This window comes from Elephantulus edwardii, unplaced genomic scaffold (assembly GCF_000299155.1).
Source record: "Elephantulus edwardii isolate Elephantulus edwardi_28Jun2011 unplaced genomic scaffold, EleEdw1.0 scaffold00006, whole genome shotgun sequence".
Classification (NCBI taxonomy): Eukaryota; Metazoa; Chordata; class Mammalia; order Macroscelidea; family Macroscelididae; genus Elephantulus; species Elephantulus edwardii.
The window spans coordinates 34,157,029-34,178,244 of NW_006399756.1; the positions used below are offsets into that span (position 1 = coordinate 34,157,029).

The window sequence follows — 21,216 nt, forward strand, 5'->3', positions numbered from 1 at the left end:
GTTCTGCATACAGGTTGAAAAGGTATGGAGATAGGACACATCCCTGGCATACGCCTTTCCCAATTTTGAACCATGCAGTGTTTCCTTGCTCTGTTCTGACGACTCCCTCTTGGTCCAAGTATAGGTTTCGCATTAGCACGATCAAGTGTTCTGGGATTCCCATTCTTCTCAGAGTCAGCCACAGTTTGTTAACGCCGTAGGGAGTATTTCTTTCTGAAGAAGCTTTCAACAGTGCTTGGACGCTGGGCGTCAGTCCCCACTGAGGGAAGCTGAGTATAGTGTCTGGGCCACAGAGCTGGGACCAAGCCTGCGTTGCTTTGGGTATAAGTTTGCACCCACCTCCTCGTGCAGATGGTGCCTGGAAACCTCCCAAAAAGGGACCGCGTCGCTCCACCCCCATTTGTCCACAGGCACTGTTCTGATTGATCCAACAAAAGGCAAGCAGTTTGTTTGCTCTGAGAGCCACCAGCCCAGGGTCCAGATGGGCGCGCCCCGCCCTCCCGCGTCGCCGCAGTCCTCCCCGGGACCCCACAGCGCCCCCTGTCCCAGCCGCCCGCACTCAGAGCCTGCAGGACCCCGGGCGGTGGGCTGGTGATGGGACAGCCAAAGGCCAGGTGATGAATGCTCACAGAAGATGAAAAGACCCTCCTCTAAAAGTCCCAACTGCCAGTGGCAGCTCAGAGCAGCCTAACGATGAATTTTAAAAATACGCTTTCTGGTCTTCCTGCTCCCTTAATACTTTCCTGCCTCCCCTTCCTGAGCTTCTCAATTCAACTGAAATACTGTGATGGTTATTTTAAATCTACAAACGCTCTTTCACACCCTTGGCTGGGCTCAGGGTCTGAAGAAAGAACTTTGCCTTCAGGAGCTGGGTGTGTGGCAAGCAGTTCACTGTGGGGCCTCAGCTTTGTGATTGTAAATGGCGGTGTGGAGGCTCCCCCTCGCCTAGAGAGTATTGATCTATAGCAGGGAGTCTTGTCACTGTGGTGGCCGAAAGGGAAGCATTTGAAGTCAGATATCCAGGAGCAAGTTATTTAACCTCAGCACGTGTTCATTCTTGTTTTCATAATTTTATGGAGCTAATTTTGGGCAGTGTTAGACAGGGCTACAATCACTCCTTTAACTGTTACTGTTGGCAGCAGGCAACCAGAATCCAACTCTTGGTGACCCCATTCATGCCTGCATAGTAGAGATTTTCAAAAGTATTGCCTTACTTTGGGGAATACATTGTCATACCTCTTTTCTGAGGCTAATGTGGATGAATTCAAACAGTCAACCCTTCACCTGTTTGTGCTAGCATGGGACCTCCTTAACGACCCATCACTTATTTTCTTTTTAATATTTTTAAAAAAATTTATACTAGTTTCCATACAAATTTGTATACATTGTGTTTCACACAATCATTCCCTTATATTGCCACCACTCATTTTTAAACTTCATTGCCAATTTACATTAATGGTGATGTGCTCGACTGCAAGCTGCAAGGTTGACGTTTCCAGCACTCTAAAAGCATGGCAGAAGAAAGGTCAGGCAATCTGCTTCCAAAAGGGCTCACCTTTGAGAGCCCTTTGGATCAATTCTGCACTGCATACAAGGGGTTACCAGGAGTCAGAATTGACTCATAGGCACTAACAAGAACAACAAGAAGCAGATCTATATAACAGCTCTGTCAAGGGTCAAGGGAGGAACATGAAGTGTGTTATCATTTCACTTGCTGGTGAAGTCATTACATTTGATATATTAAATTTAGCAGTCATTTAAATCCAAGCATGAAGCATAGGGTGGTGGTTGTCAAGTTGAGAATGATTCATAGTGACCCCAAGAACAATGGATCTGAACCCTGTTCTATCCTTTGCCGTCCTCATACACTCGAGCCCATTGCTGCAGTCACTGTGTCAGCCCACCTGGTTGAGGATCTTTCTCTCCTTCGCCATCCCTCCGTCTTCCCAAGCATGATGTACTTCTCCAAGTAATAACTTCTAGCCACATGCCCAAAGTATGCCAGAGAAAGCTTCACCATCCTTGCCTCCAAGGGGCACTCTGACTGTACTTTCTCCAAGATGTACTGTTTGTTCTTTTGGCAGTTCATGGGATTTTCAGTATTATCTTACATTTCCCTTTCAAAAGTGGTGTTTTAATGTTTCTATTGTAGAAAATGTGAGAAATAGTGAAGAATGATCAATCCAACTCATTGCTGTGGAGTTGGAATGAACTCCATTGTGTTTCCAAGGCTGTAAATCGCAAGGGAGGAGACTGCCTGTCTCCCCAGGAGGGGCTGGTATTTGAATGCCAGAAAGGTGCCGCCTTTGGGTTAGTTGTGCACCTCCCTGTGGACTATGCCACCAGAGCTCTGTCAGCATTGCCCAAGATGCTGTTAACATGTTAGAGTTTTAAAAATTAGATTTACAGTGAATTTCACTTAATGTTTTCAGGTTATGAGCTACTGAACTTGGGGTTTTGCCAGTTTGAAAAGGATGACTACATTTGAGACCAGACGATCCCATCACAGTTTAATTAGACAAGAAAGGGTCTAAGAATATCTGAACTTTGTGTCAGCTGCCACACAGACCCAGAAAGCATTAATTTGCAGGAAGAGCTAAAGAAAAAGGAGGCAGAAAATTCCCCTAAGACATACAACATTTGTCAAAAGGACAAAGTACTGGCTTTTATGCAAACATTTATTTTAACACTGCCCTCATGCCACCAAAAGACACAACTGGGCTGACTGGCAGCATCATGATGGATGATGAAGAGATTGAGATTGTTGACAGCTTCAGTTTGCTTGGCTCTACAATCAACACTCTTGGTACCAGCAGCCAGGGAATTAAAAGAGAAATTGCATCGGTAAAGTCTGCTGTCCTAGACCTCTCCAAGGTACTGAGGAGCAATGATGTCAGTCTGGAGACTAAGGTCTGCCTGATACAGGCCATGGTCTTTGCAATTACGTGCTATGCATCAGAGAGTTGGACAATGACTAGGGATTGATAGAAGGAGAGTTGATGCCTTTGAGCTATGGTGCTGGAGAAGAGTTTTGAATATACATACCATGGACTGCTAGGAGAACAAACAGGTTTGTTCTGGAGAGGGCGAAGCCAGGCTGCTCCTTGGAGGCAAGGATTCTGAAGCTCTGTCTGACATACTTTGGACATGTTGTAAGGCGAGATCAGTCCTTGGAGAGCGACATCATGCTTGGGGGGATGCAGGGACAGTGCAGGAAAGGAAGACGCTTGATGAAATGGATTGATTAATTGCTGGAGTAATGGGGATAGGTGTGTCAGAGTCAGTAAGATTGGCAAGGGATCGAGCAGGGTTTATGTTGTACATAGGTTCGCTATGAGTCACAAGCGACTCGAAGGCACTTAACAACAACAACAATAACAATCCATTAAACTGCCCCGCCTATCCCAGAAGGTAGCTTATATCCCTAAATCCTATTTCGGCCACCCATGTGCTGTGTGATGTTGGGCTAGTTCCTAAGCTTCTCTGTCTTTCTAGCTCATCTGTAAAAATAATACCACTTTCATAAGGTCCTTGTTAAGATTAGCTGATTTAATATGTTAAGCTCTTGGAAGAGCCTGAAAGCTCTTAGAATGTATAAGCAGAATGGAAATGTTAAGAGTGAGAACTATTCTTTATAGAGGAAGATGCTGAGGCTCACCATCTCCATGGACATCTGAAGACTGAAGTCTAGCTCAGCTGAGAGGGCTGCATCTTCCTTCTCATGTGCCAGATTTGGGAATCTGATGTGCTTCCAAACAGGAAGTACGTGCCCCAGGAGACATAATAGGCTGAAACAGAGGACACGCAGAGGAGAGAAATCTGATTGTCTTTCACTCCTCAGCTCAGCCCCCCAGATGGCGTCCCATTCCCCTCCGGATTCGGTGTAACTCCTTATGTGGCCATTAGGATCTGCCCCTCCTGGACTGTCACCTCTATTCCCACCCCCCCTCCTGGAAACCCACCCTTACTCATGCCCAAATGCCCTGTACTTATACTCAGTGTTTTTTTCCTATGCTGTTCCTTCTGTCCAGGACACTCCTTATTTGCTCCTCAACTGGCTCAGTCCTAATCATCTTTTCTGGTGTTTATCTGCTTCCGAGTGGGCTTTTGCATCAGGGTGACCCCATATATGACAGAACTAAATGTTGTATGCTCCTGCACTCTCTTGATGATCATTGGTATGTTTCACTGCACTGCATCGATCTACGCTGTTGAAGGTTTCCCTCGCCTTCACTAGCCTCTACTTTACCAACATGATGTTCTTTTCCAGCAATCAGTTCCTCCCCATAACGTGGACAAGGTACGCAATAGTCAGACAATACACTATGATACAAAAACTTTTAGGAAGTTGAACATCATCATGCCTTTGTCTGTCTTCGTCTGGAAGTTCCTGCTCAACTCAAATACAACTAATTGCCCTTGAGTTAGAACTGATTTGTAGCTGACCCTCCAGTGGATTTTCAGAGGCTGTAAATAGCACAGGAAAAGAATGCCTACCTTTCTTCAGAGGAGCAGTTGGTGGATTCGAAGGACATGTCTTTGAGTTGGCAGTACAACTCTCTACCCACCAGGCCATCAGAGCTTCTGCTGGCGTCTGAAATATCAGTGGCATGACTTCCAACATCATAGCAACATGTAAGCCACTGCAGTGGGTCAAACTGACAGACAGATGGCACCGCACCATCCTTTAGTCCTTACCTCAATCAGATGGATTATGTTAATCCATCTGATTGACTCCAAAAAGCCTTCTCTTAGGTAACTGGACCTCAACAACAAATAGACAGAAACTTAATTAAAAAATGGACAAAGGTCTTAAACAGATAGACACACACCAGCAAGCACATGAAAAATGTTCATTGTTTTTAGTAATGAGGAAAATGCAAGCTAAGACCACAGTAAAAAGACTTTCACCCCCACTGTTAACATAGTCCATAGTGAATTGTACTGTCAAGCCAAAGACAGGGCTTCTCTGTTTGACTAAGTATGATGCCTTTTTATACTGTCTGGCCCCTTCTGATAATTTCTAAAGTATGTGAGGTGAATTCATCCTTGTTTCAAAGAAGTATTCTGGCTCCACTTTTTCTGAGACAGATTTGTTTGTTCTTTTGGCAATCCGTGGTATATTTGATACTATTCACCAACACCACAATTCAAAGGCATCAATTCTTCTTTGGTATTCCTTATTCACTGTCTTACTTTCATATGCACATGAGGTGACTGAAAATACTGTGGCCTAGGGCAGGCATACCTTAGTCCTCAAAGTGACATCCTTGCTCTACAGTACTTTAAAGAGGTCCTTTGCAGTAAAATTACCCAATACAGCTTTGATTTCTTTTTTTTAATTTTAATTTTAAATTTTTTTTTACATCTTTGATTTCTTGACAGCTGCTTCCATGGGTTAATTGTGGATTCAAGTGAAATGCAGTCTTTGACAACTTCAGTATTTTATCCATTTATCAGGATTATGTTTTTTGGTCCAGTAGTGAGGAGTTTTAATTTTTTTATGTTGGGGTGAACATACTGAAGTTTATAGTTTTTGAGCTTCATCAATAAGTGCTTTAAGTCTTTATTTACTGCAATCAAGGTGTCATTTGTATATCATAAGTTGTTAATAGTTTTCTTCCACTCTTGAAACCACATTCTTCTTCATAATCCAGCTTCTTGAATTATTTGCTCAACATATAAATTCTTCCACTCTTGATACCACATTCTTCTTCATAATCCAGCTTCTTGAATTATTTGCTCAGCATATAAATTTGAGTCATGCAATATCTTTTTGTTCTGTTTGAATGTCCAATTCTTGGTCTATGTAGTTTTCACATAAGCACAATAAACTGTTCTGGAATTCACATTCTTCTCTATATTTTCCATTATTTGTTATGATCCATACATTTGAAAGCCTTTACATAGTCAATAAAACACAATTAAACAGCATCCTGATATTTTCTGTTTTCAGCCAAGATCTGTCTTATATCCACAATGATATCCCTCCTTCCATGCCTTCTGAATCCTGCTTGAACTTCTGGCAATTCTCTGTCAATATATTTCTCTGGCCACTTCTAAATTCTCATTAGCAAGATTTTACAGCATGTGATATTAATGATACGGTTTTATAATTTTCACAGTTTGTTGGATCAGCTTATTTTGGCATGAGAACAAATATGAATCTCTTCTAATCATTTGGCCAGGTAGCTGACTTCCACATTTCTTGGCATAGAACAGTGAGCATGTCCAGAGCTGTATTCATTTGTTAAAATATCTGAGTTGATATTCCTTTAGTTCCTGGAGTCTCGTTTTTCATGAAAACCTTCAGTGCAGCTTGGACCTCTTTCCTCAGTATCATAGTTTCTCAATAATAAGCGACTCCCTGAAATGGTTGTGTATCAGCTAATTATTTTTGGTATGGTTATTATCACATAGCTCAGTACGTCCTCTGTTGGGTATAGACCCCGAAGACTTGAAAGCAGTAACTCAAACATATTTGTGCATCAGTGTTCATGACAACATTTTTCAAAATAGCCAAAATGTGGAAACAACCCAAATGCTCAGTCACAGATGAATGAATGAACAAAATGCCATGTACATATACAATAGAATCTTATTCAATAGCCATAAAGAGAAATGAAGTTGTGATACATGTTATAACATGGATAAATCTTGAAAATATTCTATTAAGTGAAATAAGCCAGACATAAAAGAGCAAATATGATGTGGTCTTACTTATATGAAATCTTTAGAATAGGCAAATACTAGAGAGAAAAGTTTATTAGTGGTTACCAGGCACAGATGAGAAAGGAAAATGCAAAGATATTGCTTAAGGAGTATTGAGTTTCTACCAGGGACGATGAAACAATAATGGTTGGACAAATCCAAAGTCTCTGTAAACTTTCATTAAAATAAATTGAAAATTAAAAAACCCAACAAACAATAATGGTTGAACAGTACAGTAAACATAATCATTGTCATTGAATTGTACATTTGAAAATGACAAATGTTTTGTTATATATATATATATAACATTTCTTTATAACATATTATAATGTTACGTATTATAACATATATAACATTTTGTTTCATATACATTACACATATATGAAACGTACAACACATTTTATTTCATATATATACATACATTTTATTTCATATACATATATATGAAATAAACTATACGTATATTTTGTTGTTAGGTGCTGTCAAGTCAGAACCAACTCATAGCTGACCTGGCAGCGGGTTTTCAGAGACTATAATCACATGGGAAGAGATTGCCCATCTTTTTCTCTCGTAGATCAGCTCATGGATTCGAAACATGCATCTTGGGGTTGACAGTACAACCCCTTACCACTAAGCCACTAGGGAGTTGTGCTGCTAAATCAAAGACCACGCCTCTCTATCAGTATCTATCAGTGGCTTCTTGAGAGAAAGATGGAAAATCTCCTCCCAGCCAATTTAGAGCCTTGGAAACCCAGTGGATGGTCAGCTCTGAGTGGGTTCCACTTGATAGTAGTGAGTTTTCGATATACGTATGTGTGTGATTGAACATAACTCAAGTCCACTTGTAAGTATATACTAAAAAATGTTGCCTTTGAGTTGTGGGCGTTCTTTTTTTTTTTTTTTTGGGCGTTCTTGATATATTCTGGATACTAAGCCGTTATTAGAGCTTTGGTTTACATTACTTCTCCCATTCTGTATGTTGTCACTTTGCCTTGTTGATAAAGTCTTTTGTTTTAGAAAAGCTTTTCATTTTGATGGAGTCCAATTTATCTGTTTTGTCTGTTGGTACTTGTGCTTTTGGTATCACATCTAAGAATCTGTTGACATTAGTCTTGACACATTACTCTTATACTTTGTTCTAAGAGTTTTGTGGTTTTAGGTTTTTGTTCTGTCTTGAGCAGAGACCCAGCTTAACTCATGTTGGTGTGGGTGTTGATCCAACTTCATTCTTTTGCATGTGGATATTCACTTGTTCTTTCACCATTCATTTATTGATTGTTCTTTCCCTGTTGGAGAAACTTAACACCCTTGTTCAAAAGCAATTTACCGAAGGCATATGCATTTGTTTTTTGGTTTTTTTTTTTTTACTCTAAATTCTATTCTATGCCACTGGTATGTGAGCCTTTTGTTATACCATTATCATGCTATTTCTAGTTCTTTTTTAAATAGGGACATGTGATTCCTCCTACTTTGATCTTTTTTAAGATTAGTTTGGTTATTCAGAGTTCCATGCAATTCCATAAATACCTGAATATTGGTCTTTTTCATCCTTACTAAAACACATTACTGGCCTTTTTATAGGAATTGAATTGGATCTGTGGACCATTTTGGTTAGAATCAACATCATAACAATAATACACCTTATAATTCAGGAACCAAGATACGCTTCCGTTTATTTAGATTTTCTTTCGTTTATTTAAGCAATATATTATAGGTTTCAGTATACAAGTGAATTTGATTATTTCTTAATCCCCTTCTGGCTCTGATTTTTGTGATACTTTATATATTCACATCACCGGCTCCTGTCTTCTCCCCAGCCAGCCACCCCGCCCCTGGTGTGGCTATCTTTCTGTTTGATGTGCCTCAGCCTTCCTAACAGCATGTGGAAACTGGAGAGGAGGAAGGTGGGCAGGCTTCAGACTCTTTGTCCCTGCCAGGTCACTTCCTTCAATGGCTCCCCAGAGTTTTCAGGTCCAAGTTTAAACTCATTAACTCAGCACACCAGACCTTGCTTTTTAGAGTGTAGTGTCTGCGTCCTCCTGTAAGAATCTCATTGCCTCACTCCTTTCTCCAGCTTGTTAAGGGTGCAGCTTGTGACTGAGAAGGTCCATGATGGTCCTGTTGCTGTTACTGCCAAGTGCTGGGAAGTTGGCTCTGGCTCATAGTGAGTGGCCTTACATCCAACTAAATTAATTGCTGTCCAATCCTGCACCATCCTCACAATTTCTGCTATGCTAACGCCCATTGCTCCAGCTATTGTGTCTATCTTGTGGAGGGTTTCTCTCAACAAGCCTATCTTTCTTCAAGGACTAGAGAAAGATAGGTTCTAGAAGCAGCATTTATACCAAATTTACCACGCCTGATGGGTTTTCCTATTTTCTCTTTCAGCCACTGGATCATGAACTCATTGAATGCAGTTTCCTGTGTCTTTTCCTGGGTTGAATTTGTCGAGTCCTGTACAATGCCTAGGAGCTCTGGTGGCAATGTGCTACTAACCCCAAGGCTGACAGTGAGCCTCGGACACTTGGAATCCCCGCAATAGGTGAACAATGGGAGAAAGATGGGAAGTCTCCTACCACAAAGACTTACAACTTCAGAAACCTGATAGAGGGTCTGTCTAAGCCTGAACCAGCCTGATGGCAGTGAGTTTGAGTCTGAGCACAATGCCTCACAGTATGTTGTTGTTAGATGTTAGAGTCTGACTCATAGCAATCTTATGAGCAACAGACCTGAGCCCTCACCTATCCAGTGCCATCCTCACCACCTATCATGCACTTGAGCCCATTGCCTCAGTCTCTGTGTCAATTCATTTCAGCGGGAAATCTTGCTCTCTTTTGCTGACTGTGCTAGAATATACTAGCTAGATAATAAATAGTGTTTAAAGCATGTCTGAAGAGCAGGTATTCTGTTTCATGTCTGTCTTAGGTGGTTTGGAAATGCAAAACCACCGCCCTTTTCGCCGTACTGTTGGTGCTCTGGAAGAGGTTGGTGGCGGTAGGAGGAGGGGAGCCCACACAGAAAGCTAGAAGGAAGAGGTCTTTCCCCAGGTGACAGGATTAAGGTATCCTCAGTTGCATCCTGGGACACACACAAGGCTCATATCTCTGGGGATGGGAGTGAGCTAACCCTGAACTTTCCTCTGGGGCTTGTCCCTAGGTGGTCAGTAGCAGAGCTGGGCTTGGTGGGGCATTCTCCTCAGAAGCATGTGTCAGACCGGCTTCCTCCCCACCCGTGTGGAAGGAGCAGGTGGCCCGGCTGCAGGGAGGGGGTGGGGAGCTCCAACAGAGGGAGGGACATGGGAGAGGAAATTGAAAAAGCGAAGGGGGGCTTGGGGGTGTGCGCTGGCCAGGCCGTTGTTTAACGAGTAAATGTGCTGGGAACGCTAATGAGCTGTGTTCATTCATAGGGAGCTGCTGCTCAAATTGGGGAGCCCGCCAGGTTCTGGGGTGGAGGCACTGGGGATGGGAGCCAAGTTGGGGAGCTGCCCTGCCGCTGGGGCAGGACCTCCCCTGATGGACTGGCGGGAGGAGTCTTTGTCTTGGATGTGTGTGTGTGGGGGGGGCTTTTTCCCGCCCCCTCCTTCAAAGGAAAGGCCAAGCCTTGCCAGGCTGTGACAGCTTGGCTCCATGCCTGCCTGGGATTCACTGTCCAGGCTAGTGTGGAAGCTTCTAGGGTAGGGAGTAGCCCTGAGGACCACAGGAAGGGCTGATTTGGCAGCACCATGCCCACTCCCACCTTCCTCACACCCCTTTTCTGTGCCACTCAGAGGACCCCAGGGCATATGCCTGGTTAATCAACACTCTGCCCCTTTCCCACATGGGGCCTGGCTCCAAGGAGGTGGGAGGGGGTGGGGAGAGGCACCCCGGAGCAGAAGGCTGGAGAGACCAGACATTTTCAACAGTTGGAGTGTCATTTGTGACAAGCCTACTAAGTGCCAGGTGCTGGAGTAAGTGCCAGAATGCGAGAACCACTGTGGGGCTGTCTCTACCCTGGAAGCAGTGTCAGGGGAGTGGCAGAAGTAAACAGAGCACCAGCCTTGGCTGAAGTAAACAGAGCACCAGCCTTGGCTGCTGGAGGGGCTGAACAAAGCAGAGGCATCTGGGGAGGCCCTGGAGAGGAGGGGCTGAGACCCTGCAGAGAAGTTGGTGAGAAAGAGAGAAGTCCATTGGAGCTGTGGCCTGATCTGTAGGAACAAGTTAACCAGTGGCCACTGAGTGGCCCCAGAGGTAACCAATGTTAGAGAAGAACCATGCTCCACAGAGGCTGATTTTTCTGAAGCAGTTGCCAGGCCTTTCTTCCTAGATGCCTCTCCTTAGCAGCGGAGCATTTAACCACTGTATCACCCAGGGACTTATGGGAAGGCCTGGGAAAATGACACTGCATTGAACCCGAGCAAGCCCCCTCCCCCCAAATTATCGATTGCGACTCTGAAAATCATGCCCTTGACTGAAGACCATGGCAGGTGAGGGAGGAAATGTGAACAGTTTCTGAGAAGAAACTTGTCTGAGGCCATGCAATCAATCAGGTTAGTTAGGAGTTTGGGAGAGACCCAGTCCACAGTTCTGGCTGGGTGATGGGAGTGGAAATGCTGTAAAATTTTCAACAAGTTGGAAAAGGAAAACTTGGCAGCTCTTTAGTCCTTGGTGGGTGATAACGCTTTTACCCTGCAGAGCCTAGACTATCCTCTCCCCAGTTTTCTCCATACGGGCCTACCTGGGGCAGCCCTGGACCCACACATGTTTCTTTCTGTTTCCTTCCAAGGGGCAGCCAGGCAGCCCATCAGGGAGGCAGGTGCTTCTTGAAATGCTCAGCTCTCCCCTCTTGTCCAGCTGCAGGCAGCCTTGTTCAGTTGATGTCTCTGGACTAGAGGGCACCAGCACACAGAGGTGCCCCGCCTCCCTTTGGAGGGGGTTCTTCATCTTTTTTGGAGTTGAAGATAATTGTCTCCCCACCTGGATTTTTCATCCACACCCAAACCCACAACCATGTGCACACCTGCCTGGGAGTGAAAAAGAATCCTGGCCTAAGGGAGACCTCAAACCCTGAGGTCTAAGCCATCAGGGTGCCTCTCTTGGGGACAAGCTGCCCCAACCGTTTTTCAGCTCCTCTCTGTTCTCCTTTGATGCCACTTCCAGGTTACCCTGGTTGTTAGTTTTGATCTGTTTTCACCTGTTAGGAGCACTGTTTGATAATCGCTAGATTTCCAAGCCCCAGTGATGGTTTCCGCTCCAGCCAGCGTGGCCTGCACCAGCAGAAATGATACCTTTCAGTTGCTCAATATACAAACCAGGTCGGTTACCAACCTAGTAGGTTTGGCCTCAGTGGTTCCCTCTGGGAAGTAGGACTTTCGTCACCTTTTGGGAAGGATATGTTGAGGGAGTAGAGGAGACTGATAGTTAGTTGCACATGGCCTGATGTTTGTGTCACACACCACACCCCTCACCCTCGCCCAGGCTCCGCCCTAAGGTCCAATGACTTGGAGATACCACCTGGGCCTGGGGGATTTCTTTTCACCAAGAATTGACAAAAATAAGTCTGGTTGGGACTGAAGGCTGTTGATGCCGTCGGGGGGTGGGGGTGAGGTGGAGTGGAGTGGATGGAGGGGAAGATGGAGTGGGGTACAGACAGCAAAATAAGATCCTTTCTTGCCTCCGAAGCCGCAACCAGGGGTCCTGTGCTGAGATGAGTGCGTCGTGTGTGTGTGTGTGTGTGTGTGTGTGTGTGTGTGTTGTGTTCGTGCGCTCTTGGCACTGGACAGGTGAAGTCGCGGCCCCCTCCCCCCCTCCGCAGCCCCAGCAAGCTTGGCGCCTCTGAGGTTCCACCTTTGAAACTGTACTCGCTCGCAGCCGCAGCCCAGCTGAGTGGTCGTCGGGAGGCGGGGGCCGAGGGGTGGGGGGCGCACCGGAGGCGGGGAGGAGTCTGGCCCTGGATGTGCGCATTTCGCTTGATGGATGACTGCCGGGTGGGGGCGAGCGTGCGAGTGTGCGAGTGTGTGTGTGTGTGAGTGTGTGTGTGTGAGTGTGTGTGTACGCGCGCCGGTGCGGGCGCGCGCGCACGCGGGGCCTGCCCATTTTCCTCCCCGTAGCAGTCAGTTGGGAGCTGGAGGGCGGGAGAGAGGGAGACCGAGCCAGCGAGAAGCAGGCGAGCGCCGAGCGCCCTTCGCCCGAGGCGCCCTCCCTGCGTCCGCGCACAGGCGCCGTCGCTTGGAGAAGCAAGGTGCTTCCCAGACAGCAAGGGCGCAGCGCACAAGCCGCGGTCGGCTCGGTGGCTTTGCCCCGGGACTGCACCTGGAGGCGGCCCCGGACGGGGATGATAAGCGGCTGTCGCCGTCTGGCACGCAAGCGGGAAGCGGTGACGGCATCATGCCCCGGAGAGGGTCCTCTGTGGGACTAGTCCGGCCCGAACTCTGGCTGCTGCTGTGGGCAGCCGCGTGGCGCCTGGGTGCCACGGCGTGCCCCGCCCTCTGCACCTGCACTGGCACCACGGTGGACTGCCATGGCACGGGGCTGCAGGCCATCCCCAAGAACATCCCACGGAGCACAGAGCGCCTGTGAGTATAGTACGCAACCCCTGGCCCGCAGGGAGCTCCAAGACTACCCTCCCACTGAAAGGAAATTCGGAGCTAGGGGTGGGAGCAGGACCAGTGGGGACCTGGCTCCACGGCCACTAGACGGGCCACTGCCTCAGAGGGTCTTTCAGAGCCAGGAGGGAGGGCGCAGTTGTTACCCTTTCTGGGGATTCAGATAGTCCTCACTGGGGCTGTCAGCTCCCCATCCTCACACCTGCACCCGAGCTCAGCTCTGGGCAGGCCCTTCTCACTGCACCAGCACTTGATTCCTGCAGGATGGCTGTGAATTTGTGCCAGAAGGCTTTTCTGGCACTCAAGAGGGAAGCTTCCCACACTTACCTGGCACACGCTCTCCTTTTGCTCACATGGGCCTTGGGATGTGCACTGAGCTGAGGTGTGTGGGTTCTGGCTCTGAGGGGTCTGCTGGGGGCCTTGGTGAGACTGAGTTGAACCTTTTAGTCTTTCCTTCCCCCCCCCCGCTATTGTTTGTTCCAGAGCCTTAAATATTCTTGGCTTGCAGGTGTCAGACCTTGGCCCACCACCTGGTCACCCCTCTCACATTCAGCTATTCCTAACCCAGACAGACAATAGGACCTAGAACGTGGGGTTTGAGACTTGGGCTCTGTCACATTCAGATCCTAGAGAGGAGGAAGGTGTGTCTTGGATGGAGCTGGTTATACTGATGGCAAGAGGTCAGGAGCTTGGAATGGGAGACTCAGGGGTAAAGAAATCGACCATGACAAGTCAGCCCTAAAAGCAATCATCTCTCTTCATCTTGTTTTCTCCCACTTCTGAGTTCTTGAGGAAACTCAACCCTTTCAAAACCTCCTGAGCTAGAGAGAGAGAGAGAGAGAGAGAGAGAGAGAGAGAGAGAGAGAGAGAGTGTGTGTGTGTGTGTGTGTGTGTGTGTGCTTCGCCTGTGTCTGTTTACAGAACTGTCTAGTTTGTTTTCAGAGGTTCTGGGGAATGTATGTTGTTGTGAATCCTCAGGCTCTGTGGTGCTGTCTTAGCGTCTGGAGCGGTGAGAGCTGGGTCTGTGGCTGAGTGTGTGCAGGCCTGGTCACATGCAGGGCCTTTGTGCTGCTGGCGGAGGGTGGTTGCTCCGCCAGCAGATGTTTGAGCTGGACTTTGGAGAAGACTGCTGCTGCTTTGAAACCTGCTACTCCGTCTTCCCACACTCTTGGGCCACTGCAGTGGCTTGCCGGCAAGGCGGACATATTTTGATAACTTTTGAGCACATTTTCATGGTTCCCAGCTGGTCAGAGGCAGAAATCTGACCCTGGGAAGAGCTGTTTCGTGGATCAAACTCTGTACTGAGGTCAGCAATTAGTGAGGCACATTTGCGGCAGACTCTTCTTAGCCGAGTCAGAAAAATTCCCTCTGAGGTTTTGGAGATTTTGCAGTCTTCTATGCTTGTCTGAGCATTGATGTGTATGGTGTGTGTGTGTGTGTGTGTGTGATGTGTGCGTGCACATGCACACACATGCATGTGTTGAGGGAGTAGTGATGGAGGAGGGAGAGACTGGACTGAGATTCCCTAGGGTAACTTGTACTTCAGCCTGCATGGACCTGGAGAGGTACTGGGGACAGAAATCTATCAGAAGGACCTTAAGGTCACCCTCCACATCTGATCCCCTTCTCTGTCTACTGAGACATTTATCCTGCAGCTGTTATCCTGGCAGCCGACTAGATCTAGAATATACCAGCTCCTCTCTTTTGCCTTTAAACCTCGGCATCATCTCTCTTAAGTTTTTTGGACAGCGCCTATCTTGACTCTCATGAACTCAAGAGCTCTTTTGTGATCACAATGAGACAGACGGGCAATTTCCTAGTTCAGAAGAAAGAGTTGGGGCTCAGGGACCTACACAGCCCGAGCAAGGGTCTCAGTTTTGTTACTTATTACCTGTGTGAAATTGGGCAAGTTACTTCTCTAAATCTTGATGCTTTGCAGCAGGAAAATGGGGCTGTTCACACATAATATCTGGTTCTTGTGATGGGGACCTAATGTAGGTAATGTATGAAGAGTGCCTGGTACATCTTCATGTTATCTAGGTACGTGCCATTAATATGCTAGGATCATCATAATAGGAGAGGTGTATCATTATTTCAGCAAGTGTAGATGAAGGCACCAGCGGGAGAAAAATGGGCAGTCTCCTCCCTTGTGATTTACTGCCTCTGAAAACCACTAAGGGTGGTCAGCTAAGGGCCAGTCAAAGCCAGGAACTGCCCTGAGTGTTGAGGCTCTAGCTGCAAGCACGCATCTTTCAGCGCCATATAGTCTGGAGGATCAGACGGGACATCTGGCTGTAAGCTCTTAGAAAGGGACAAACCGTCAGTGTTGAAGATGCAAGTGTTAGATGGGATGAAGAGGCTTCTTAGAGACTGGACCATTTTGCAAGGACACTAGTGGTTGAGTTGGATTTTGCCAACAGAGACAGGCAGGAGTGAGTGCAGAGGGAATGATAGGAGCAAAAAGCCCACAAGAGTGAGTGCACCTGACCCAGTGGACAAATGAGTGGTGTTTCTCTGGGGCTGAAACATGTGTCTGGTGGGGTGGGAAGAGAGGTTGAGCAGGCTCAGGGAACCTTTTCTCTATTTGGATTTCTTCTCTTGGGACTTCAGATTTGGAAACTGGGGGTAGGGGGCAGGGGCTAGAGTGGGTGGATATCTGGCCTTTGCTATGTTCACAAATCTGCTTGGATTGGGATGTAGAAAGCAGAGGGAGCCTACCTTCCCAACACGTGGGCTGAGAGCGAGCTGTTTGAAGAGGCAAACGACATCCTGAAAGAGGCATTGGTGAGCGGCCCAGGAAGACTTAAAATAACTGTGGCAAATGTGCTCTCTAATCAATATGGGTGTTATGCAGTATCAGAGCCTGAAACAGCGGCTTCTTCAGAGGCTGTGAAATTTTTATAGACTGCAGCTGTGCATTTGCCTTTTGTCCTCTGGGCAGTTTTTAAGGCAGCCTGTGAGACCTGGCAACTTTATGATCTTATATTCTATAACTCCCGGCCCAGGCTCAGACCCCCCAAGTGGGCTAGGACTGCCACTGGTTTGCTGCAGGGGCTTCTGGGAAGGGTCCCAGAGCTGCCAAGGAAATTGGTTCAGCTACTGGGGCTCTGGGGCTGTTGGGCTGAGCAGGCAAGGGATGCTAAATAATTCACTGTAATGGAACAATTGAAATACAGAGTGCCGGTGGCAGAGAGACCTGGGAAGCTTCTTCTCTTTGTAAGTGCTCAGGCTCTGAGGGATCCAGCTGTGGCCTCTAGTTTCTACCCTCTTCCACTCAAGGAACTTAACTTTCAGTTGGGTATTTTTTTTTATCAATTAAAAAAAATTTAGATTAAAGAAAAAATCTGAGGGACAACTTTGGCTTAAGGTTTAAGGTTTGAAGATTCTCTCATGGTAGTAGTTTGAGGGGCTTGCCCAGCTTCAGTAGCTCCAGAAAGTCTGGATTCCATAAGCATCTGAAATGATCTTCTACATTTCAGCCATAATTTGATAAAAAAACGGATCAAATTGACATCACCGATTTGAAAGATAAGAAACTTAGAGGGGACCGTGAGTTTATGTTAAGGGGCAGGGGGAACAATTTGGGGAAGTAGGATGAGAGTCGTTGTATAACTTGAAGAATGTAATCAATGTTAGTGATCAATGCATGCAGAAATTGAATTGGTATATGCTGTGTATGTTCTGAACAATGGTGAAGGACTAGAATGTCCAAGAGATTATGTAAAGAGAGTGTGGCATGAGTGGAAAGAAACGGCTTCTCCCTTCCATTCTGTGTAGGCTCTCTTGTAGGTATAGTGAGGGGAGACATGTCTATCTTCTTGCCAGTCCTGGAAAGATGGGGAGAATGAGAAGGGCTACTGAGAAGGCAACTGACTTCTGATTGCCATCTAGCATAGCACATTTTACCGCTGTTAGGTCATGGGCTTGCCTTGCTCAGTCCTCCTCCTCATTCTATGCCTTTTGCCTCCTTGTCAGTCTGTCCGCCCTGCTCTAGCTAGGATATGCTGCAAAGCCCAGATGTCCCACAGCTTCTCCCAGCTCCAGCCCTCTCAGAGGCTAGAGGTCCTGTTCCCCAGAGCAAGAACAGGTCATGCTAAAGGAAGACTACTCAAGAGGGCACCCTGAGGCAGATAGTCTGGAGAGATGGTGGTTATGTATGGTGAGTGGGGTAGAGGACCAGCTCTGCCTGTGAACTCTGGGCTGGGGCCCTGCAGCACCTTCTCCTGTGCAGCAGAAGCTACACCTGATGGAGCCTCGTGCATCAGGCTTTAGTCCAGCAGCAGGTGTGCTGGCCTGTAGCCAGGGAAGTGGAACTCCAGTCGAGTGTGAAGGCCCCAGTCAAGTCACTCAAACTGCTTGGAGGCCCACTTGCTCCATCCGTGCTATTATGTGCTGTCGTGCTGGCTTTGACTCGTGGTGACCCCAGGTGTTACAGATTGGAACTGTTCCAAACAGTTTTCTTGTCTCTAGTCTTTATGAAAGGGAGCTCTGGTGGCCTAGTGGTAAGAAGCTGTGCTGACATCACAGAGACACGCGGTTTGGATCCACTAGCTGCTCTGTGGAACAAGGATGGGCAATCTTCTGCCATGTAAAATCCTGCTGGAGGGCCAGCTATGGGCCAATTCCGAATCCACAGTACACAGCAATAACAATCTTTATGGAAGCAGATTTCCAAGCCTTTTCTTCTGAGACACTACTGGGTTTGAACTGGCAACTTTTGACTGTCAGCCAAATGCAAATTATTTGCACCACCCATATGCCTTCTCCGTCTGTAAAAGGGGTTAACAGCAGCTTTACAGGCTCATTGTACGAATTAAGTGCTTGATGCAGGAAGGAGTTTCACTTTCCCCTCAAGTCTGGGCATAATAAGACCTACTACCTTATGGAACTTTTGCAAGGATTTACTTACCAATTTCGGAAGAAGTTCCTGATAGTGCAAGATGTTAGTTTGCTTCACAATTAACCAAAAGGTTGGAGATTTAAGCTTACCCAGACACACCTAGAAAGAAAGGCCTGGCATTCTACTTCTGCAAAACAAGCCCTTGAAAACCTTATGGAACACAGAAAAGAGGGGTTACATATGAAGAAGCTGACCTGATGGCAGCTGGTTTAATTTTTTAGGTCACCGAAAATGCTTTGTGTAGGGTGAAGGGTGAATCAAATATTGTTATTGTCTTTGTGAACTGTTGAGTTGGAACCAGTCGTAGCTGACCCACTAGCAGGTTTTCAGAGGCTGTAAATTGCATGGGAGGAGCTTGCCCACCCGTCTTCCTCCTCAGGAGCTGCTGGAGGATTCAAACCACAGGCCTTTAGGTTGGCAGCGCAGCTCCTTACCACTAGGCCACCAGAGCTCTTGAAAATAAGAAAAATAGTCTTCTTAGATATTTCTAACCTATAAAAGATATACAAATAATATTTAAATATTTGATAATTTTTAAATTATTTTGTTAATTTTTTTAAATTACTTGAGGCACTCACAATGAAGGTTTGAGGATTCAGGTGGGGCAGAAGAGAGCATGCGAGTGTTGTCCATACTACAAGCTCCTCCTAAACCCTGTGTGTTCAGTTTCTCGATAGGCTTTTTCCATCAGCTTCTTAACATCTTTGCCCACTTTTCTGGGATTCAGATGGAGGGCAGGGTGGTGCTGTAGAGGGGGTCTACAGAGAGGGCGGTGGTGGTGGCCTGGCCTGCAGGCTTATGGTCTTTCCTCTTCTTGGCCACCCACCAGCTGGGGAACCTTTGGCAAGCTAAAGATTTAATTCACTTACCCAAAAGGTACCTATCTAATAAAGGTCTGCACTGTGTCAAGTGAGTCGCGCTGAGTGGAAAGACATGATCTCTCCTCAAGTTTCAGTCCACCAAGGGAGATACTAAGGAGCGCAGGGAGCATAAAAGTTAACTGCTTGACTGAAAAGTTGGTGATTTGAATCTGCCCAGTATCTTGTTGGGAGAAAGTCCTAATGATTTGCTTCTCAAAGAGTTGAACCAAAAAAAGCTCTAGAGGGCATTTCTGCTCTGTCACATGGGGTCACTATGGGTTGGAATTGACTTAACGGGCACCCAGCAACAACAATAACAGGTGTTACAGAGATGAAGATGAGAATCATCATGTAATTGTGAATAGAGATAAGTGCCCTGGAGGAAAGTGGGTCTTCTTAGAGCCCTGTTTCCTTACCTTTAAAGTGAGGATGATGACAGAACCCGCTTTGAAGGGTGGCCAGGAAAATGACACACAATAATACATCCAGGAGTGCTTTGCACCGGGCCTGGCAAGTGCCCAGTAAACAGTGGCATTATTATTGTTATTAAGGTGGCAGAAAATTGCAGGGACGTGAAAGGAACTTGAGCACCATTCAGTGCTGAATTTTAATGTGGCCCTGCTCTCCAGTTCCCTCAGCAGAGCTCCGGGGCCCACGGTGTGATGGGATGGGTGATGGGTTGACCCTTCCTTGGTGGTCAGGCTGCCTGAGGCTGCCAGCAGGGGCAGCCTCGCTCTTTTGGGGCTGGGTGACGGGCGGCGGGGACGGGCTGCTCCTGCATTATTGGGAGCAGACGGCCGCTTGCTGGAGTTGCCGCCTCCAGTTCTGTGCCGGCATTAGCAGCTCGGCAGGGCTCTTACTTAATGGGATTTTCTTCCCAAATGCTGTAATTATCGCCATACAAATACTTATTACCCAGAGCAGATGACGGCTGGGCCTTGGGCAGTAGCCAGGGAGCTGGGCTGTGCTTGAGGGTGGAGAATTGGCTCCTCTTTTTGACAGAGCTCACAGCCCCCTCCTCTCCTTTCTGGAACCCAGCCTGTGGCTGACAAACAGCTGTTGGACACCTGCCGTGAGCACAGTGTTAGAGAGGTTTGGGGTGCGGACCCTCTTCACGGAGCTGATGGGGGTCTGTGGATGAAAGAACAACTCTGTGAGGAGATCTGAGGGTGTGATGGCTACCAATGCAATCTTTGGTATGAGAATGGCCACTGTCTCAGTCCTGGTTCCATCAGACACCACCTAAGAGATCTCAGGCAGGTCACCAAAGACTCCGTTTTCTCATCTGTAAAATGGGGTCAGTGGTAATGCCTAGACCATAGGACTAAAAAGTTCATGTAAAATAGTGAGGAGAATGGCTGAATGGTATTTTAGCCACATTAGAAACGAGGATGATAAGATTTATTTGTTAGAGTGAAAGATGGTGAGGGAAGGTTTGCTGTAGTGACAGAGGAGGTGGGATTTGAACTGGGCTTTGCTGTTTGGGTAAGACTTAAGCGGAGAGGTGAGATGAAGTTGAGGTGGGCAGAGGGAGTTTGGGGGATTTCAGAGTGAGTGATATATTTTGAGAATGATCAGGAGCAGAACCAAGTGATGGCATGAGATTTGTGCTGGAACGAAGACTCAAGCAAGGGGTAGGCAGGCACCCAGTGCAGGGTGGGAAATATGACACCACCAGGATGTGTGTGTACCTTTAAATTATTTTAAAACATTATTATTTTATAGTTCATTGTTTTTTTAGTAAATTTGTAAAAGTGTGTCACTACCACCGCCACACTATTTTAGAATATTTGTCACCCTAAGAAGATTCTTATGACCCTTCTAACTTAATGCTTACTTTGCAATAATCTGAAATTTGCTGAAAAGTTATAAGAGAAAGAACAAAGAACTTTTGTCTATCCTTTATCTAGGTTCATTTTTGTAAATTTTGTCTCATATTCTTGATAATTTTGTACTCCTACCAACCTTTCTCTTCCTTCTTTTCCACACATAAATACGTATATGTATGTGGATAGAGGTGTGCAGATGTAATTTTTTTACTTGATAGTCTAGTCTGTAACCAGTTTCTCTGCTTATCCAAGTCTGGGTGTCTCTACTAGTTTGAATCTACCAGTGGCTCCAAGGAAGAAAGGTAAGTCTCCTCCCATTGTGATTTATAGCCTTGG

General features: G+C 46.5%; 2 protein-coding genes across 2 annotated transcripts in view; both read left to right on the plus strand.

Moving 5' to 3' along the window:
- Positions 1 to 595, plus strand: part of ARHGAP19 (Rho GTPase activating protein 19) — a 106,402-nt gene extending 105,807 nt beyond the window's left edge. The window contains exon 12 of the mRNA XM_006880204.1: positions 411 to 595. Coding sequence (XP_006880266.1) covers positions 411 to 595 — 185 coding nt within the window. The remainder of the gene's footprint in view (positions 1 to 410) is intronic.
- A 12,259-nt stretch (positions 596 to 12,854) lies between these two features.
- SLIT1 (slit homolog 1 (Drosophila)) overlaps positions 12,855 to 21,216 on the plus strand; it is a 209,187-nt gene continuing 200,825 nt past the window's right edge. Inside the window, exon 1 of the mRNA XM_006880074.1 lies at positions 12,855 to 13,261. Within this exon, the coding sequence (XP_006880136.1) occupies positions 13,074 to 13,261 (188 nt within the window). The 5' untranslated portion in view covers positions 12,855 to 13,073. The remainder of the gene's footprint in view (positions 13,262 to 21,216) is intronic.